At 42.0% G+C, this 16880-nt stretch overlaps 1 protein-coding gene across 1 annotated transcript in view; it reads right to left on the minus strand.

Moving 5' to 3' along the window:
• Positions 1–16880, minus strand: part of ARMC3 (armadillo repeat containing 3) — an 83669-nt gene that overhangs the window by 53701 nt on the left and 13088 nt on the right. The window contains exons 4-9 of the mRNA XM_068146441.1: positions 12750–12867; positions 11499–11624; positions 10516–10584; positions 8818–8993; positions 4429–4623; positions 2256–2439 (exon numbers count right to left, since the gene is read on the minus strand). Coding sequence (XP_068002542.1) covers positions 2256–2439; positions 4429–4623; positions 8818–8993; positions 10516–10584; positions 11499–11624; positions 12750–12867 — 868 coding nt within the window. The remainder of the gene's footprint in view (positions 1–2255; positions 2440–4428; positions 4624–8817; positions 8994–10515; positions 10585–11498; positions 11625–12749; positions 12868–16880) is intronic.

Consider the following 16880-nt stretch of genomic DNA (forward strand, 5'->3'; position numbering starts at 1 on the left):
CTCTGTTCCAGTGCTCTGTGACTCTCACAGTAAAAAAGTTCCTCCTCAGGTTGAGGTGGAGCCTCCTGTGCTGTAGTTTCCATCCATTGCCCCTTGTCCTACCACAGGGCAAAAGTGAGCAGAGGGTCCCTTCCTTCCTGACCCCCAGCCCTCAGATATTTATAGACATTGGTCAGATCCCCTCTCAGTTTTCTCCTGTCAAGACCAAACAGCCCCAGGGCTTTCAGCTTCTCCTCATCAGGCAGTGCCCCAGTCCCTTCAGGTTGGACTAGATGATCTCAAAGGTCTCTTCCAACCTTGTTAATTCTATTCTATTCTATTCTATTCTATTCTATTCTATTCTATTCTATTCTATTCTATTCTATTCTATTCTATTCTATTCTATTCTATTCTATTCTATTCTATTCTATTCTATTCTATTCTACTCTACTCTACTCTACTCTGTTCTACTCTGTTCTACTCTACTTCTGTTCTATTCTATTCTGTTCTATTCTATTCTGTTCTGTTCTAGCATTCTGTGATTCTGTAATCCTTATAACGATCCAACCACTGCTCTTCTTTCCACTGGAAGCCTGACTTTAGAGCAGTAGCCCTACATATCTGGAATAAAATCAGTGATTGCTGGGGTCACGTTGCTCAGCAAGCTCCCTGGCCTGTGTTTTGCACTGCACCAGTCCCACATGTTGCCCTTTGCTCTAACTGGTTGTCACCAAAATTCTACAGCTTGGAAGCAAATATTTTAAATCTTTTGATCTATTTCCCCAGCTTGCTGCATCCATACCAACTGTCATAGGCTGAAGAAGAGAGCAAACCTCTATAATGAAAGCACATTGACTCCATTTGTAAAGAAGCATGACAAGAAGATGCATCTTCCCTGACGGTAACATCCCATGATATAAGATCATAGGCAGCACTGTCATATATTATGTGTAGTTCTTGCCACTGTGCTTTAAAAATGGAGTGTTCAGACATGCTGCTGCTAACAGCTGCTAAAATATGAGACCACAAAACCTGCAAGAGGTGTGAAAGAAGAAGAAGGTGAAAAAAAAAAAGGGCTCTGCTTATTTGAAAATAAATATGAAAAAGGAGTGAGATGCAGTAGAAACCAGTAGGAGCAAATCTAAATCTGCTTAGCATGCTACTTACAAGCCTGTCACAGGACTATAAAAATGATAGTGACAGTCCTAAGCAGCATAATAACAACAGAGGAAAACACAAAGGAAGAAGGGGTTTTCCTCTCTTGGAGACCTAAACATTAATGAAAATAATTTCCAGTGACTTGCAAAGCTTACAGTGCATAATGATAAAAACAGGCAGAAAACCACAGAATGCTAGGAAAGGTAGATGCCACTCTCTTCATGTATCATTTGCAATCCCAACAGTTACACTATCAAGCTGGGCAGGGACTGGCTTGAGAGCAGCCCTGAAGAAAGGACTTGGGGGTTCTGGTGGATGAGAAGCTCAGGATGAGCAACCAGTGCACACTTGCAGCCCAGAAAGCCAACCAGAGCCTGCTCTTCTTGGAGAGAGTGGCTCACACTGAACCCAGTACTCAAGGTGTGTCCCCAGCTAAGTACAGGGGGACAATCACTGCCCTAATCCTGCTGGTCACACCATTCCTGATCCCAGACAGGATGCTGTTGGCCTTCTTGGCCACCTGGTCACAGGCTGGCTCATCTTCAGCTGGCTATGGATCCATACCATCAGGTCCTTCTTTACTGGGGTAGCAAGACTTGTAATGTCCTTTTATAAGGGCTTGTTATGCAAGGACGAGAGGGAATGGATTTAAACTTGAGCAGGGCAGATTTTGACTGGGTATTCAGTAGAATCTTTAAAGTGAGGGTGGTGAGACACTGGAACAAGCTTCCCAGGGAGGTTGTGGCTGCCCCCTCCCTGGAGGTGTTCAAGGCCAGGCTGGATGAGGCCTTGAGCAACATGGGCTAGTGGAAGATGTCCCTGCCTATGGCAGTGGGGTTGGAAATGGATGATCTTTAAGATCCCTTCTGACCTAAACCATTATATGAATCTATGATCACACACAGAATCACCAAGGTTGGAAGAGACCTCAAAGATCATTGAGTCCAACCTGTCACCACAGACCTCATGACTAAACCATGATCCTATGCATTCGTTCTTGCTAGTGTTTTCCTCAGCACAAGTGTTACTCTCAACTACATAAAATGGCTTCACTGTGAATGAAAATTTACTTCAGAAACAAATTCATGTCCACAGATGTTTTTTAAAAGATCACATACAGTCATAAGCTGCTTTGGCAATTGCCTTTGCTGCATTCTTCTGAATATCAGGAACTGTAGAGGCTCCTACAAACGAAAGGAGCATTTTAAGGCCTCCTATCTGCTGAATCATTTGCAGAGCATGCACATCCTCGAGACAGTTTCCCAGCACAGCAAGAGCTTCCACGTGTAGATCACTGAATTGCTAACGAGACAGAAAAAAACACCAACAAACAAATAACCTTTCAATCTGTGTTAGAATACCTTCTGCTTTGAACTTTGCAGCACAATTGTCCTAACTTTCATAGTATCATAGCATCAGTCAGGGTTGGAAGGGACCACAAGGATCATCTAGTTCCAACCCCGCTGCCATGGGCAGGGACACCCCACACTAGATCAGGCTGGCCAGAGCCTCATCCAGCCTGGGTTTAAATACTTCCAGGGACGGGGCCTAAGCAGTCCCTCCCCAGCCTTCTTGTAGCCCCCTTCAGATACTGGAAGGCCACAATTAGGTCACCTCGGAGCCTTCTCTTCTCCAGACTGAACAGCCCCAACTCCTTCAGTCTGTCCTCACAGGAGAGGTGCTCCAGCCCTCTGATCATCCTTGTGGCCCTTCTCTGGACACCTTCCAGCACCTCCAGATCCCTCTTGTAATAGGGGCTCCAGAACTGGAGGCAGTACTCCAGGTGGGGTCTCCCCAGAGCTGAGTAGAGGGGGAGGATCACCTCCCTTGCCCTGCTGGCCACACTTCTCCTGATGCAGCCCAGGATCTGATTGGCTTTCTGGGCTGCAGGTGCACACTCAGAGCTCATGTTGAGCTTCTCCTCCACCAGCACCCCCAAGTCCCTTTCCTCAGGGCTGCTTTCCAGCCAGTCCCTGCCCAGCCTGGATTTGTGCCTGGGATTGCCTCGACCCAGCTGTAGGACCCTGCACTTGGTCGTGTTGAACTTCATGAGGTTGGCTTGTGCCCACCTCTCCAGCCTGTCAAAATCCCTCTGAATGGCCTCCCTTCCCTCCAGTGTGTCTGCTGCCACTTTCTTTAGGGCATTTTGTTCATACTGCCAAGCACAGCTTCTCGTGTTCTGATTTTTTTGGGTACATTATGGTTTTTTGATGAGCCTCAGGGTGCAACACAATTTATCAAACCCTGTATAGCCACTGCATGTTTCTCATTAACTTCAAAGGGGGTTAGGCAAGTATCCAGGAAGGGATTGTTAACCTTAAAATTACAACAAACTCACACATTTCTCTATACCTTATGTTTCCCATGGTGACTGCTGAACTCAAGACCAGAAGGAGTCTCATACTAACCTATCTCTGGGGAGACCTAATAGCAGCCTTCCAGTACCTGAAGGGGGCCTACAAGAAGGCTGCAGAGGGACTGTTTGCAAAGGCCTGCAGTGATAGAAGGAGGGGCAATGGTTTGAAATTACAGAAGAGCAGATTTAGGATGGATGTTAGGAGGAAATTCGTTAAGGTGAGGGTAGTGGAATACTGGAACAGGTTGCCCAGGGAGGTAGTTGAGGCCCTATCTCTGGGACATAGTATAATTGGGGTCAGGCTGGACATGGGCAACCTGATCTAGTGGAAGATGTCCCTGATCACTGCAGGGGGGTTGGACTAGATTACCTTCAGAGCTCCCTTCCAACCCAAACCATTCTATGATTCTATAAAGTTTCCAAGGGAGGGAATTATGTTTAAGACCACTGATACCAAAACAAATTCAGAAAAAAAGAGATAAACCAGGTCAGTGTTCAGACTAGGAACCAGCACCAGAGTCTAGAATATAGTTAAAAAAAAGGGGAGAAAACATTGTTAAAACCCAAGTGCATGGTGCATTTTTCTGATATTAACAGCAGTTTGAGAATCATAGAAGGGTTTGGATTGGAAGGGACCTCCAAAGGTCCAACCCCCTCTGCAGTAAGCGAGGGCATCTTCAACTAGACCAGGCCCCATAAATGGATAGCAAACACAAACCAGGATTGCTAATGGGAATAAAGCAATAAACCAACCAGATATATTCCAGCCAATCCTTAGTAAGCTAGGCAGGCTACCTTAGCTTATCTCTATCACAGTTTGCTCTAAGGAACTTTTTCCTCTTTTGTCACTCTTCCATAACATGAACAATGTTTCTCAGCAGTCACACAAACATTAGCAGCAAGAACAAAAAACTCTGCAAGCAAGGAAACTTTACATTGTTTGCCAGTATCTTCAGAAGACAATCTAATCCTTCATTTTCTCTCAGCACTGTCCTGGTTTCTGTGTCTTTGCTGATTACTTCTAAGGTTTTTAGGGCTAACAACTGAAGAACTGGGTACTCAGATTCCAGTAGTTGCAGCAAGGGTGGAATTACATTCAGTGCACAAACTGCAGCATGGATTTCAAAATCCTGTAGTAAAATAATCAACAAAAAATGTTAGTGACAGGGAATGGAACAGTCCATCCATTTCTGGCTTTACTGAAAGAACAGCAATCTGACTTCAAGCACACACACACACAAAAGTCAACATCCTAGAACTTCCAGTTTTAAAGGTTTGTTTCCTTTCAGCTAAGAATCAAACTGATTATGAGCAAGCCCCCCTGGACCTAAAATTCCAATTCATTTATTTCTTTGCATGACTGAAGTACATAGTTAGCCTCTCATGCTGCCTGAGGAAGTCTGTTTACTCCAGGTTTTGCCATGTTTGGTCTCAGCACATGTTTCATTGAGGAAGTTTTCAGTTTCATCATTTTTATTTACCTCAGTGAGAGTAAAATACTTTTGGCACTCTGCTGTGGTTGCTTGGTTATACCTTCTTTTGTTTTAGTAATTAGAAGATGGCAATTTAAAATGTCCACTTCAAGCAGTGTATATGCAGCTTAATAAAGAAAAAAAAGACAGTAGTAGATTGTATTAAAATGGGGTGGGGTGGGGAGGGGTGGGGGGAAATTAACTAAATTACAATTTGCTTTTAAATAGCTTCTTGCACATGTGCAGCATGCAATTATCCTTATCAATATAAGCAAGCACCAGGTGCAGTTATCCAGATATACCCTGCAACAAAGACAGCCAGATAGTCAAAAAGGAGAAAGAGTAAAATGTGAGTCTGAATAGACATGCTCTGATGCCCCAAAAGAGATAGAGTTATAAACTGAATTCATTACTGAATTGATTCGCCTAAGCCACGGAAGAGAACTGCCACACAAATGCACCATTCTTTTGCTAAGCACCATATGGATGACATTAGTGCTGGGGTGTGAAAGTGGCCAGGAACAAATCTAGCCCTCCCAGTATGGAAAGGAGCTGTTGACAGCATTCACCTATCATTAAAAAGATGTTCCACACCGTGACTGTTGACTTGCCGGCCAAAACAAGGCACATTGCGATTGCCGGTTCTTTCATTTACAGGACGAGTCCAACCTTTTGGGTCAGAAAGATTATAAATCTCACTATCAGGATGAACATTTTCCAACTAAGGAAATCAACTCATATTTAATAAAAAAAAAAAAATCCTGAAGCTGATTCTGGGCTCACATTACTGTACAGCATGGATAACTGCATTCAGTTCAACAGAATTCGAGTCAAATCAGCTATATTCGTAACTAATGCAACAATCAAGGACTTGGGTACAATGTTATCAACTACACTGATGAACACTGGGGAGCAAAGGAACCAAATATGTAAACATTCTTTAATTATTCTTTTAAGGTATCACTTTAAAATTTCACCTACATTTAAAGCCTCATTTTAATGGGAAATGGAATCAAAATGCAAAGTTTCATTTCAATGGGAAATGGAATCAAAATGCAAAGTTTCATTTCAATGGGAAATGGAATCAAAATGCAAAGTTTAATTTCAATGGACAATGGAATCAAAATGCAAAGTTTCATTTCAATGGACAATGGAATCAAAATGCAAAGTTTCATTTCAGTGGAAAATGGAATCAAAATGCAAAGCTTCATTTCAATTGGAAAATGGAATCAAACTGCAAAGTTTCATTTCAATTGGAAAATGGAATCAAACTGCAAAGTTTCATTTCAATGGGCAATAGAATCAAAATGCAAAGTTTCATTTCAATTGAAAATGGAATCAAAATGCAAAGTTCCATTTCAATGGACAACAGAATCAAAATGCAAAGTCTCATTTCAATGGAAAATGGAATCAAAATGCAAAGTTTCATTTCAGTGGACAATGGAATCAAACTGCAAAGTTTCATTTCAGTGGACAATGGAATCAAACTGCAAAGTTTCATTTCAGTGGACAATGGAATCAAACTGCAAAGTTTCATTTCAATTGAAAATGGAATCAAACTGCAAATTTTCATTTCAGTGGACAATGGAATCAAAATGCAAAGCTTCATTTCAATGGGCAATGGAATCAAACTGCAAAGCTTCATTTCAATGGGCAATAGAATCAAAATGCAAAGTTTCATTTCAACTGGAAAATGGAATCAAACTGCAAAGTTTCATTTCAATGGAAAATGGAATCAAAATGCAAAGTTTCATTTCAATGGACAACAGAATCAAAATGCAAAGTTTCATTTCAATGGAAAATGGAATCAAAATGCAAAGTCTCATTTCAAACTACAAAGGGATCAAACTGCAAAGTCTCATTTCAATTGGAAAATGAAATCAAACTGCAAAGTTTCATTTCAATGGAAAATGGAATCAAACTGCAAAGTTTCATTTCAATGGAAAATGGAATCAAACTGCAAAGTTTCATTTCAACTGGAAAATGGAATCAAACTGCAAAGTTTCATTTCAATGGACAATGGAATCAAACTGCAAAGTTTCATTTCAACTGCAAAAAATGGAATCAAAATGCAAAGTTTCATTTCAATGGAAAATGGAATCAAACTGCAAAGTTTCAATTCAATGGACAATAGAATCAAAATGCAAAGTTTCATTTAAATTGAAAATGGAATCAAAATGCAAAGTTTCATTTCAATAGACAATAGAATCAAAATGCAAAGTCTCATTTCAATGGGAAATGGAATCAAAATGCAAAGCTTCATTTCAGTGGACAATGGAATCAAAATGCAAAGCTTCATTTCAGTGGAAAATGGAATCAAAATGCAAAGCTTCATTTCAATTGGACAATGGAATCAAAATGCAAAGTTTCATTTCAATGGACAATGGAATCAAAATGCAAAGTTTCATTTCAAACTACAAAGGGATCAAAATGCAAAGTCTCATTTCAACTGGAAAATGGAATCAAACTGCAAAGTTTCATTTCAATGGACAATGGAATCAAAATGCAAAGTTTCATTTCAATGGGCAATAGAATCAAATTGCAAAGTTTCATTTCAACTGGAAAATGGAATCCAACTGCAAAGTTTCATTTCAATTGAAAATGGAATCAAAATGCAAAGTTCCATTTCAACGGACAACAGAATCAAACTGAAAATTTGCATTTCAATGGACAATGGAATCAAAATGCAAAGTTTCATTTCAATGGAAAATGGAATCAAACTGCAAAGTTTCATTTCAATTGAAAATGGAATCAAAATGCAAAGTTTCATTTCAATGGAAAATGGAATCAAAATGCAAAGTTTCATTTCAATGGAAAATGGAATCAAACTGCAAAGTTTCATTTCAATTGAAAATGGAATCAAAATGCAAAGTTCCATTTCAATGGACAACAGAACCAAACTGCAAAGTTTCATTTCAATGGACAATGGAATCAAACTGCAAAGTTTCATTTCAACTGGAAAGTGGAATCAAAATGCAAAGTTTCATTTCAATGGACAATGGAATCAAAATGCAAAGTCTCATTTCAATGGACAATGGAATCAAACTGCAAAGTTTCATTTCAATGGAAAATGGAATCAAACTGCAAAGTTTCGTTTCAATGGACAACAGAATCAAACTGCAAAGTTTCATTTCAATGGACAACAGAATCAAAATGCAAAGTTTCATTTCAGTGGACAATGGAATCAAAATGCAAAGTTTCATTTCAAACTACAAAGGGATCAAAATGCAAAGTCTCATTTCAATTGGAAAATGGAATCAAACTGCAAAGTTTCATTTCAATGGAAAATGGAATCAAAATGCAAAGTTTCATTTCAATGGGCAATAGAATCAAATTGCAAAGTTTCATTTCAACTGGAAAATGGAATCAAACTGCAAAGTTTCATTTCAATTGAAAATGGAATCAAAATGCAAAGTTCCATTTCAATGGACAACAGAATCAAACTGCAAAGTTGCATTTCAATGGACAATGGAATCAAAATGCAAAGTTTCATTTCAACTGGAAAATGGAATCAAAATGCAAAGTTTCATTTCAATGGACAATGGACTCAAACTGCAAAGTCTCATTTAAATAAAAAATGGAATCACCATTGGAAGTTTCATTTCAATTAAAAATGCAATCAGAATGCAAAATTTCATTGAAATTGAAAATCTAATTAAAATTCAAAGTTCCATTTCAATTTAAAGTTGAACTTAAGTTGAAAGTTCCATTGCAATTAAAAATGTAATTTAAAGTTTGATTTGCAGTTAAATATCCAATTAAAACTTCCAATTGAAAACCCCCAGTGGATGGCAGGAGTGGGGAGGAAGTGCTTATCCACCCCTGTGATTTAAAACAGCAGCAAAACTTTACCTGCACCAGGAGGTAGATGCATTCAACCGAATTTTTCTGAACATCAGGATCAGGGCTATCCAGCAGTCTAATGAGTGGTTCTAATCCTCCTTGCTTAAGTATTTGATTTTTCGCTGTATATTCCACAGCCATATGTGCTAGACAGAGAGTAGCAAATTCATGGATAACTACATCTTCTATCAGGGAAACACAAAGGGGAAAAAAAAGAAATATTTTGATCAAGTTTTATTCAGCATAGTACATGCTCATGAATGCAGTGGTTCCAGATAGTAGAAGTCAGTAAAAAAATAAGCTCTTAACCATACCTGCCACCTCCATAAACATGAAGGCTCTGAGGTGACCTTATTGTGGCCTTCCAGTATCTGAAGGGGGCTACAAGAAGGCTGGGGAGGGACTGCTCAGGATCTCAGGTAGTGATAGGACTAGGGGGAATGGAATGAAGCTGGAGGTGGGGAGATTCAGGCTGGAGGTGAGGAGGAAGTTCTTCCCCATGAGAGTGGTGAAACCCTGGAATGGGTTGTCCAGGGAAGTGGTTGAGGCCCCATCCCTGGAGGTGTTTAAGAGCAGGCTGGATGAGGCTCTGGCCAGCCTGATCTAGTGTGAGGTGGTTCCTTCCAAACCTGACTGATTGTATGATTCTATGATTCCGTCTGTACATGTTATGGGTTTAAGAAACTGAGATGGCTTAACCATATATTCCAGGAGCTAGAGAGGTCCAGGAGTGGACCACAAAATGTGATCTTTTGTTATTCCATTCCCATAATTCTGCATCTACTCCCAGGGGAGACCTTATTGCTCTCTACAACTACCTGAAGGGAGGTTGTAGCCAGGTGGGGATTGGTCTCTGCTCCCAGGCAACCAGCACCTGAACAAGAGGACACAGTCTCAAGCTGTGCCAGGGGAAGTTTAGGCTTGATCTTAGAAAGAAGTTCTTCACAGAAAGAGAGATTGCCCATTGGTATGGTGGTGGGGTCAGTGTCCCTGGAGGTGTTTAAGAAAAGCCTGGATGAGGCACTTAGTGCTATGGTCTAGTTGATTAGTTAGGGTTGGTTGATTGATAGGACTTGATGATCTTGGAGTTCTTTTCCAACCTGGTTGATTCTGTGATACATAAATAGGCATAATTGTAGTTTTGGCCTTTTTTCCTCTCTCTGCTCCCTTAGGCTCCCTTGTCTTTGCTGTGAGAGGGAGCAGGACCTTGAGCTGGTAAGCTGAATTTTTACTGCATTATTAAGGCCTGGGTAGGGAGATATTGTGATGGTGGTGAGCACTGGAGGTCTGGTTGTGGGGGAAGGTTTTGGGAAGGTGGTAGCCTAGTGAGGTTTTTTTGTAGAAGCCCAGACTGGAGAGCTGGGCTGAATACAAATTGTTGGGCATGTTTGTATGTTTTTATACTGTTATATTTAATTGTGAGTAGCACTTCCATTTAAATTCCCAATTCTTTCCAGCCCTGCATGGAGCATTTCCATGACTCCTTTGGGAAGGGGTGAAGAGCATCTGTCTTGCTCCTTAAACTGAAGACAGTACAACATAAAACACTACTCAGAGCTACTTCTATAAAAGCAATTACCCATTTAACATGGAGTAAGACAAAATCATAAGTTACAAGGAAGATTTGATTAAATTGTCCAATCAAAGGGCAATCATAAATTATTTCTGAGTGCATTCTTGCACAGAGGATGAATAACTGCAAGCTACCTTCTGGCGCCAGCTTTGATATAAGTGAATCTGTGACATCCGGTTCCTTCAGGAGCTTCTTGACATCATCTACAATGAAATAAATAGAAATATAAAGTCTTTCACTGAGCAGTCTTGGCTGAGTAAAGAAACAGACTTTGCTCCAAGGGAAAGGTACTTATGGTTCCCCCCTGAGTGACACAAATATCTGACCAGGAATGACACACAACTGAAGTTCTACCAAGAGCATTATGAGCCTACAAAAGAGAGGAGATTTTCAAGCAGCAAACAACTTTGACATTTGATATGTACAAAGTTCCTCAGTACTTCATTGAAGCTTTATTCCTGGGGCTATTTAGTCTGGAAAAGATAAAACTAAGAGGGGATCTTACTGATGTTTATAAATATCTGAAGGATGGGTGCCAAGCAAAAGGGGCCAGTCTCTTTTCAACAGTGTCCTGTGATAGGATAAGAGGCAAGAGATACAAACTGGAACAATGGAAGTTCCACCTCAACATGAAGAAAAACTTCTTTACTGTGAGAGTGCTGGAGCCCTGGAGCAAGCTGCCCAGAGAGGTTGTGGAGTCTCCCTCTCCAGAGACTTTCAAGACCCATCTGGATGCATTCCTGTGTGACCTGCCCTAGGTGATGGTGCCTTGGCAGGGGGATTGGACTTAGTGATTTCCAGAGGCCCTTTCCAACCCCTACCATTCTATGACTGTATGACTCTATGTCCACATAGGTGGACATCTTATGTAGTCAGGCTTTGCCTCAAGAGACAATTCCAGTATTAAGTTGTTTCAATTTTGCCCTCTCAAAACCAACTGAAGAGTCAGAGGAAAACTAACATCTCTTGTTCCTGTTCTTCAAAATCGGTGGAGTTCAAGCCAGCTGAACGTGTTATTCTAGATTGTTAATACAGGATTCTTGTCACCTGGGCCACTTATTACTTTGATGTCCACACTCACATATGTTGGAGAATATTAAAAGAGGGAGACTCTTACGATTGGAAGACATGATGCCCAAGACCATGATGGCATTTCTGCGTACAATGGGATCTCCATGCGAGATGAGTTTATACAGATGTTCCACTGCTCCGAGACCAAAAAGTGTCACTTTGTTTTCATCACCTGAAGAGGAGTTAGGTTAAAAAGTCTATAAGGCAAGTGTAGTGGTTTGAGCCTTAACTGGGACTTAAGAGCTCAGATGGGGGCAAGGCTGAGAATCTCTCCCCTGCTCCCCCCTCCTCCCTCCCAACAGAGAGGAAAAAAAAGGAAAGGGAAGGAGCGAATCCATCAAGCAATAATTTGGAGTCGGTCTGGAAGTAGAGAGGTAGAGTTTTCTTTAAACAATATATATGTAACAGTAACAGGTAAGGTTCACAAGGGCAAGGAACAAGGATGGATGGGAGGGGGAAAAGAAAAAAACCAAGAATAAAAAACCAGTCTCTCTCTGAAGAGGCACAGAGGCAGCAGGGAGAAGGATCAGGCCCAACCACGTGGCAGAAGTGCAGGAAGGCAGCTGCAGTAGCTCTTGTCCAGGAGAGGCAGGAGCCAAAAAGGAGAGCTAACAGCTCCAATACCCTCCCTTTTATACCCTAGCTGGGCAGGGAGAGGGGAATGGAACAGACTCAGTTTCCCATGGGGGAAAACGCCCTTCAGGGAGGGCAAAGCACCCACAAGCCCTCCACCCTGTCTTCAGAATGGGCATTAACCCACCACAGCAAGCAACAAACTCAGTTCTAATGTAACAAATTCAAACAACCACAAATCTTTTATTGGCCTGGAGAGTCAAAGAACAAAGGACTGGACAGGACCTTGGGAGATCATCTAATCTATAGAAATAGGCTAAAAAAGGTAATTTTCATTGAAACTGAGTCTTGGGGGGGAAAAAAACCCACCAAACCCCAAACTACACTGCCACATAAGTTTCAAATTGTAACAGGAGGGAAAAAAAAAACAAAGGAAGGAAGATAATTTCTTTCCCAGATGCAGGTCTGTTACTTGTAACAAAACAGATCCCAGATATATTTAAAACAAGCTCTGCTAAGCAGAGAATGGAAAACACTGCACCACAATCAGCAAAGTTCCCTTCATGCAGACTGCAGATACAGGTTTACAGATACTTCAGAAAACTCCCAAAGCCTTGACAGAGACCTTGGAAATGAGATTAAACAAACCAACAAACAAAGTATTTGTGAGTGACTATCAGATTCTAAGCAATGCAAAGGCAAGCTCCTTCCAAGTTAGACTAACCTTTTGATGCAAATTTATAGAGAGCACCACAGGCTTGGGCCAAAATTTTCTCTTCAGATGAACTGAGCATCAGCACAACCGTTTCTACTGATTGGATTTCAAGCAATAAGGGCTCAAACTACAAAGGAAAAAGAAAGAACAAACAAAGGAAAGAACAATTTGATTTACAGTGAGCCTTCTGTGTGCTGTAGTAGACTCCCAAAATCAATTAAAAAAAAATAAATCAATCTGGTTAGTAATCTACACTGAAATAAAAATATGAATAGAATAGAATAGAATAGAATAGAATAGAATAGAATAGAATAGAATAGAATAGAATAGAATAGAATAGAATAGAATTAACCAGGTTGGAAGAGACCTTCAAGATCATCGCGTCCAACCCATCATCCAACACCACCTAATCAACTAAACCATGCAATCAAGCACCCTATCAAGTCTTCTCCTGAGCACCTCCAATGATGGTGACTCCACCATCTCCCAGAGTAGCACATTCCAATGGGCAATCACTCTCTCTGTGTAAAACTTCCTCCTAACCTCCAGCCTAAACCTCCCCTGGTGCAGCCTGAGACTGTGTCCTCTTGTTCTGGTGCTGGTTGCCTGGGAGAAGAGACTAATGCCCACCTGGCTACAACCTCCCTTCAGGTAGTTGTAGAGAGCAATAAGGTCTCCCCTGAGCCTCCAGTCTCCAGGCTAAGCAACCCCAGCTCCCTCAGCCTCTCCTCATAGGGCCTGAGCTCCAAACCCCTCACCAACTTTGTTGCCCTTCTCTGGACACCTTGCAGCAAATCAACCTCCTTCCTAAACTGAGGGGCCCAGAACTGGACACAGGACTCAGGGTGTGGCCTAACCAGTGCTGAGCACAGGGCACAATGACCTCCCTGCTCCTGCTGGCCACACTGTTCCTGATGCAGGCCAGGATGCCATTGGCCCTCTTGGCCACCTGGGCAAACTGCAAGCTCATGTTCAGCCTACCATCAACCAGTACTTCCAGGTCCCTCTGCCTGGCTGCTCTCCACCCACTCTGACCCCAGCCAGTTGCTACATACTTGGAGAAATTCTACTTTCTAATAATAATCTGAGACATTATTGAAAGATAAGAAAGAATAACTGACTTCCAAATATAATTCTGGGGAAACCTTGAGACTTCCTTGTACATCTTGGAACTCCTGAAGGCAACAAGTTATGCAATCAGTGTAGCCAGCAGGCACAGAGAATTAATTGTCCCTCTGTACTTGGCCATAATGTGAGTACTGAGTACAGCTTTGGGCTGCTCACTCCAAGAAAGACATGGAGAAGTGGGAGCAGGTCCAGACTACGATGCTGGTGAAGGGTTTGGAGTATAGGGATGGTGAGGAGCAGCTGAGGGAACTGGGGTTGTTTAATCTGGAGGAAAGGAAGCTGAGGGGAGACCTTCTCACTCTACAACTCTCTGAAAGGAGGCTGGAACCAGGTAGAGGTTGATCTCTTTTCCCTAGTAACAAGTGACAGGACGAGAGGAATGGCACCAGGGGAGGTTTAGGATGGAGTTTAGAGGAAAATCCCTCCCTGAGAGGGTTTTCAACCACTGGCACAGGCTGCCCAGGGTGGTGGTTGAATGCCCATCTCTGCAGGTATTTCAAAGAGGCAGGGATGTGTCAGATGTGCTTTAGCACTAGCCTTAGTAAGGTTATGTAATAGTTGGACTCTATGATCTTAAAAGTCTCTTCCAAACAAAATGGTTCTACTGCTATCCAGAGACAGTAAGAAGAGCCACTGAAATTGATGTGTGTTTAAGTAGTCAGAGGCCTGAGAAAATCAGGCACTTGCTGGGAAGTAATATTGTCCAAACTGCCATTGAATCATAGAGTTGTTAGGGTTGGAAGAGACCTAAAGGATCAGCCAGTTCCAACCACCCTGTCATGGGCAGGGATACCTCACACTACAGCAGGCTGCTCACAGCCACATCCAGCCTGGCTGCAAACACCTCCAGGGATGAGGCTTCCACCACCTCCCTGGGCAACCTGTGCCAGTGTCTCACCACCTTCATGGGGAAGAACTTCTTCCTAACATCCAATCTGAATCTACCCACTTCTGGTTTTGCTCCATTTCCCCCTATTCCTATCACTACCTGACACCCTAAAAAGTCCCTCCCCAGCTTTCTTGTAGCCCCCTTCACATACTGGAAGGCCACAAGAAGGTCTCCTGGGAGCCTTCTCTTCTCCAGACTGAACAGCCCCAACTCTCTCAGTCTGTCCCCATAGCAGAGGAGCTCCAGCCCTCTGATCATCCTCATGGCCCTTCTCTGGACATGCTCCAGCACCTCCAGATCCTTCCTGTAATAGAGGCTCCAGAACTGGACACAATGCTCCAGGTAGGGTCGCACCAGAGCGGAGTAGAGGGGGAAGAATTACTTCCCTTGACCCATCAGCCACACTTCTCTTGAAGCAGCCCAGGATGTGATTTGCCTTCTGGGCTGCAAGTGCGTATTGGAACTGGATGTGAGTATTGCTTAGCATATTGTCAGCATAGGTGGAGCTCCCCTCTCCTTTTTGTTTCATTAAAAAAACACAAGGCTTGCTCCTTACTCTTCATACATCACTGCAAACCCTCCCTGTAATGGCAGCTACAGGACACATTAGGTGCTGCAATAATATTCCTGAAGTTACAAACAATCTTGAAATAAACACAGAAATTTAAATTGTTTATGAGCAACATCTCCACCATTCATTTCATATTAAGATACAGCAAGTTAAATGAAAAAGGAAAGCTCTGATTCAAAACCACCCCTGTGTCTTTGATCATGATTTTAGTGTAGATTTGACTTCAAAGCCATTAGAAACTGCAGAACATCCCAGGGATTTTTGGCTTCCCCCGACTTAACTTGGTTGAAATTGAAGGCAGCACAAAATATGTTTCCAGTCAGACCAAAGATGCATCTAGCCCAGCACCCTGTCCCCCCCAAAGGCCAGTAACAGGTGTGAGCAGGCAGCCTGTTAAACCTGGCTCCTATTCCCTCCCAGAATATGTCCCTCTGCAACCTGGTGAGCTGGAGACTTTTATCTGTGCATTCAAAAAGCCCAAGAGAAATTTTCCACCATTTAATTTACTGAACAAATTTTGAAGCCACCTGCATTTTAGCAATCCTTCATATTCTGAGATACAAGTGGCACAGTTAATCATTCACCTGAAGAGCTGTGCCTTCCTTTTATACCTGCCCCCAGACAATTGTATTCCTCCTCCATAGTTCATCCACACCCATTTGTCTTCTCCATACTACCACCATTTCCTATCTTTCTCTATCTTCCTCTTCACAGTCACTCCATTTTGGGGCTGAAGTCACCTGCTCTCTTTGATTGTTCCTGACACACAAGCCCACTCTGCTTACTCTTTTTAAGCAACCCTGCTTATTCTTTTTGCCCTTCTTAATGCTCTGCTGTAGTTCAGCTGCACCTTTTTTGAGCTGGAAACATCAAAACTACTAATGACATTCAAAATGTGCACGTGTATTTGATCTGCCTAAATTACTGTCTAAGGTCATCCATCCAGAGATATTTATTCCTGGAGAAGTCCAGCTCTCAAAATAATGAAAGACAAATCATGAAAGGCAGGGAAAACAGAGTCCTCAGAAAGGCTTTCTGAAGCATACAGGCAGTGGTTAGGCTAAGAGATGTGTTTCCCACCTGGTCCTAGAAATCTATGAAGATTAGTGGTCATCTGCAGCACCATGTATTCTCAGAGACATTCCACATGCACAAAGGGCCTCTTTCATAAGCCTGTCCACATTATCTCCAGGCTTCTTTTCTTGGACCTGACATTTTCATAAGCAGATTATCAATCAGAAGATAATAGCTAATACATCTTTGATTTTGTCTGCGTCTCATTTCCTGGCATCTGAAATACCCAGGTGAAATTTAAGGGCCTGAGATCTGATTTTACATAACCTCTGTTAACAATATTCTCATAGCTAGAAGATTTTCTTGGTTGACAGTTACAACTAATCAATGGTCTGTTTTCATATTCAATATTGTTTTGCTAGGCAGCATTCAGGGTTGGTTGTTTTTTTCCACTTCTGACAGCACTCCTGGAACAAAAAAAATGCTAGCCTTAAACACAATAAGGGCAAAAACTAAGCCAAAACCTGCAGGTGCCACC

Source organism: Melanerpes formicivorus, unplaced genomic scaffold (assembly GCF_026170545.1).
Source record: "Melanerpes formicivorus ecotype bairdi unplaced genomic scaffold, bMelFor1.0.p_v2 SCAF_13, whole genome shotgun sequence".
NCBI classification, from domain to species: Eukaryota; Metazoa; Chordata; class Aves; order Piciformes; family Picidae; genus Melanerpes; species Melanerpes formicivorus.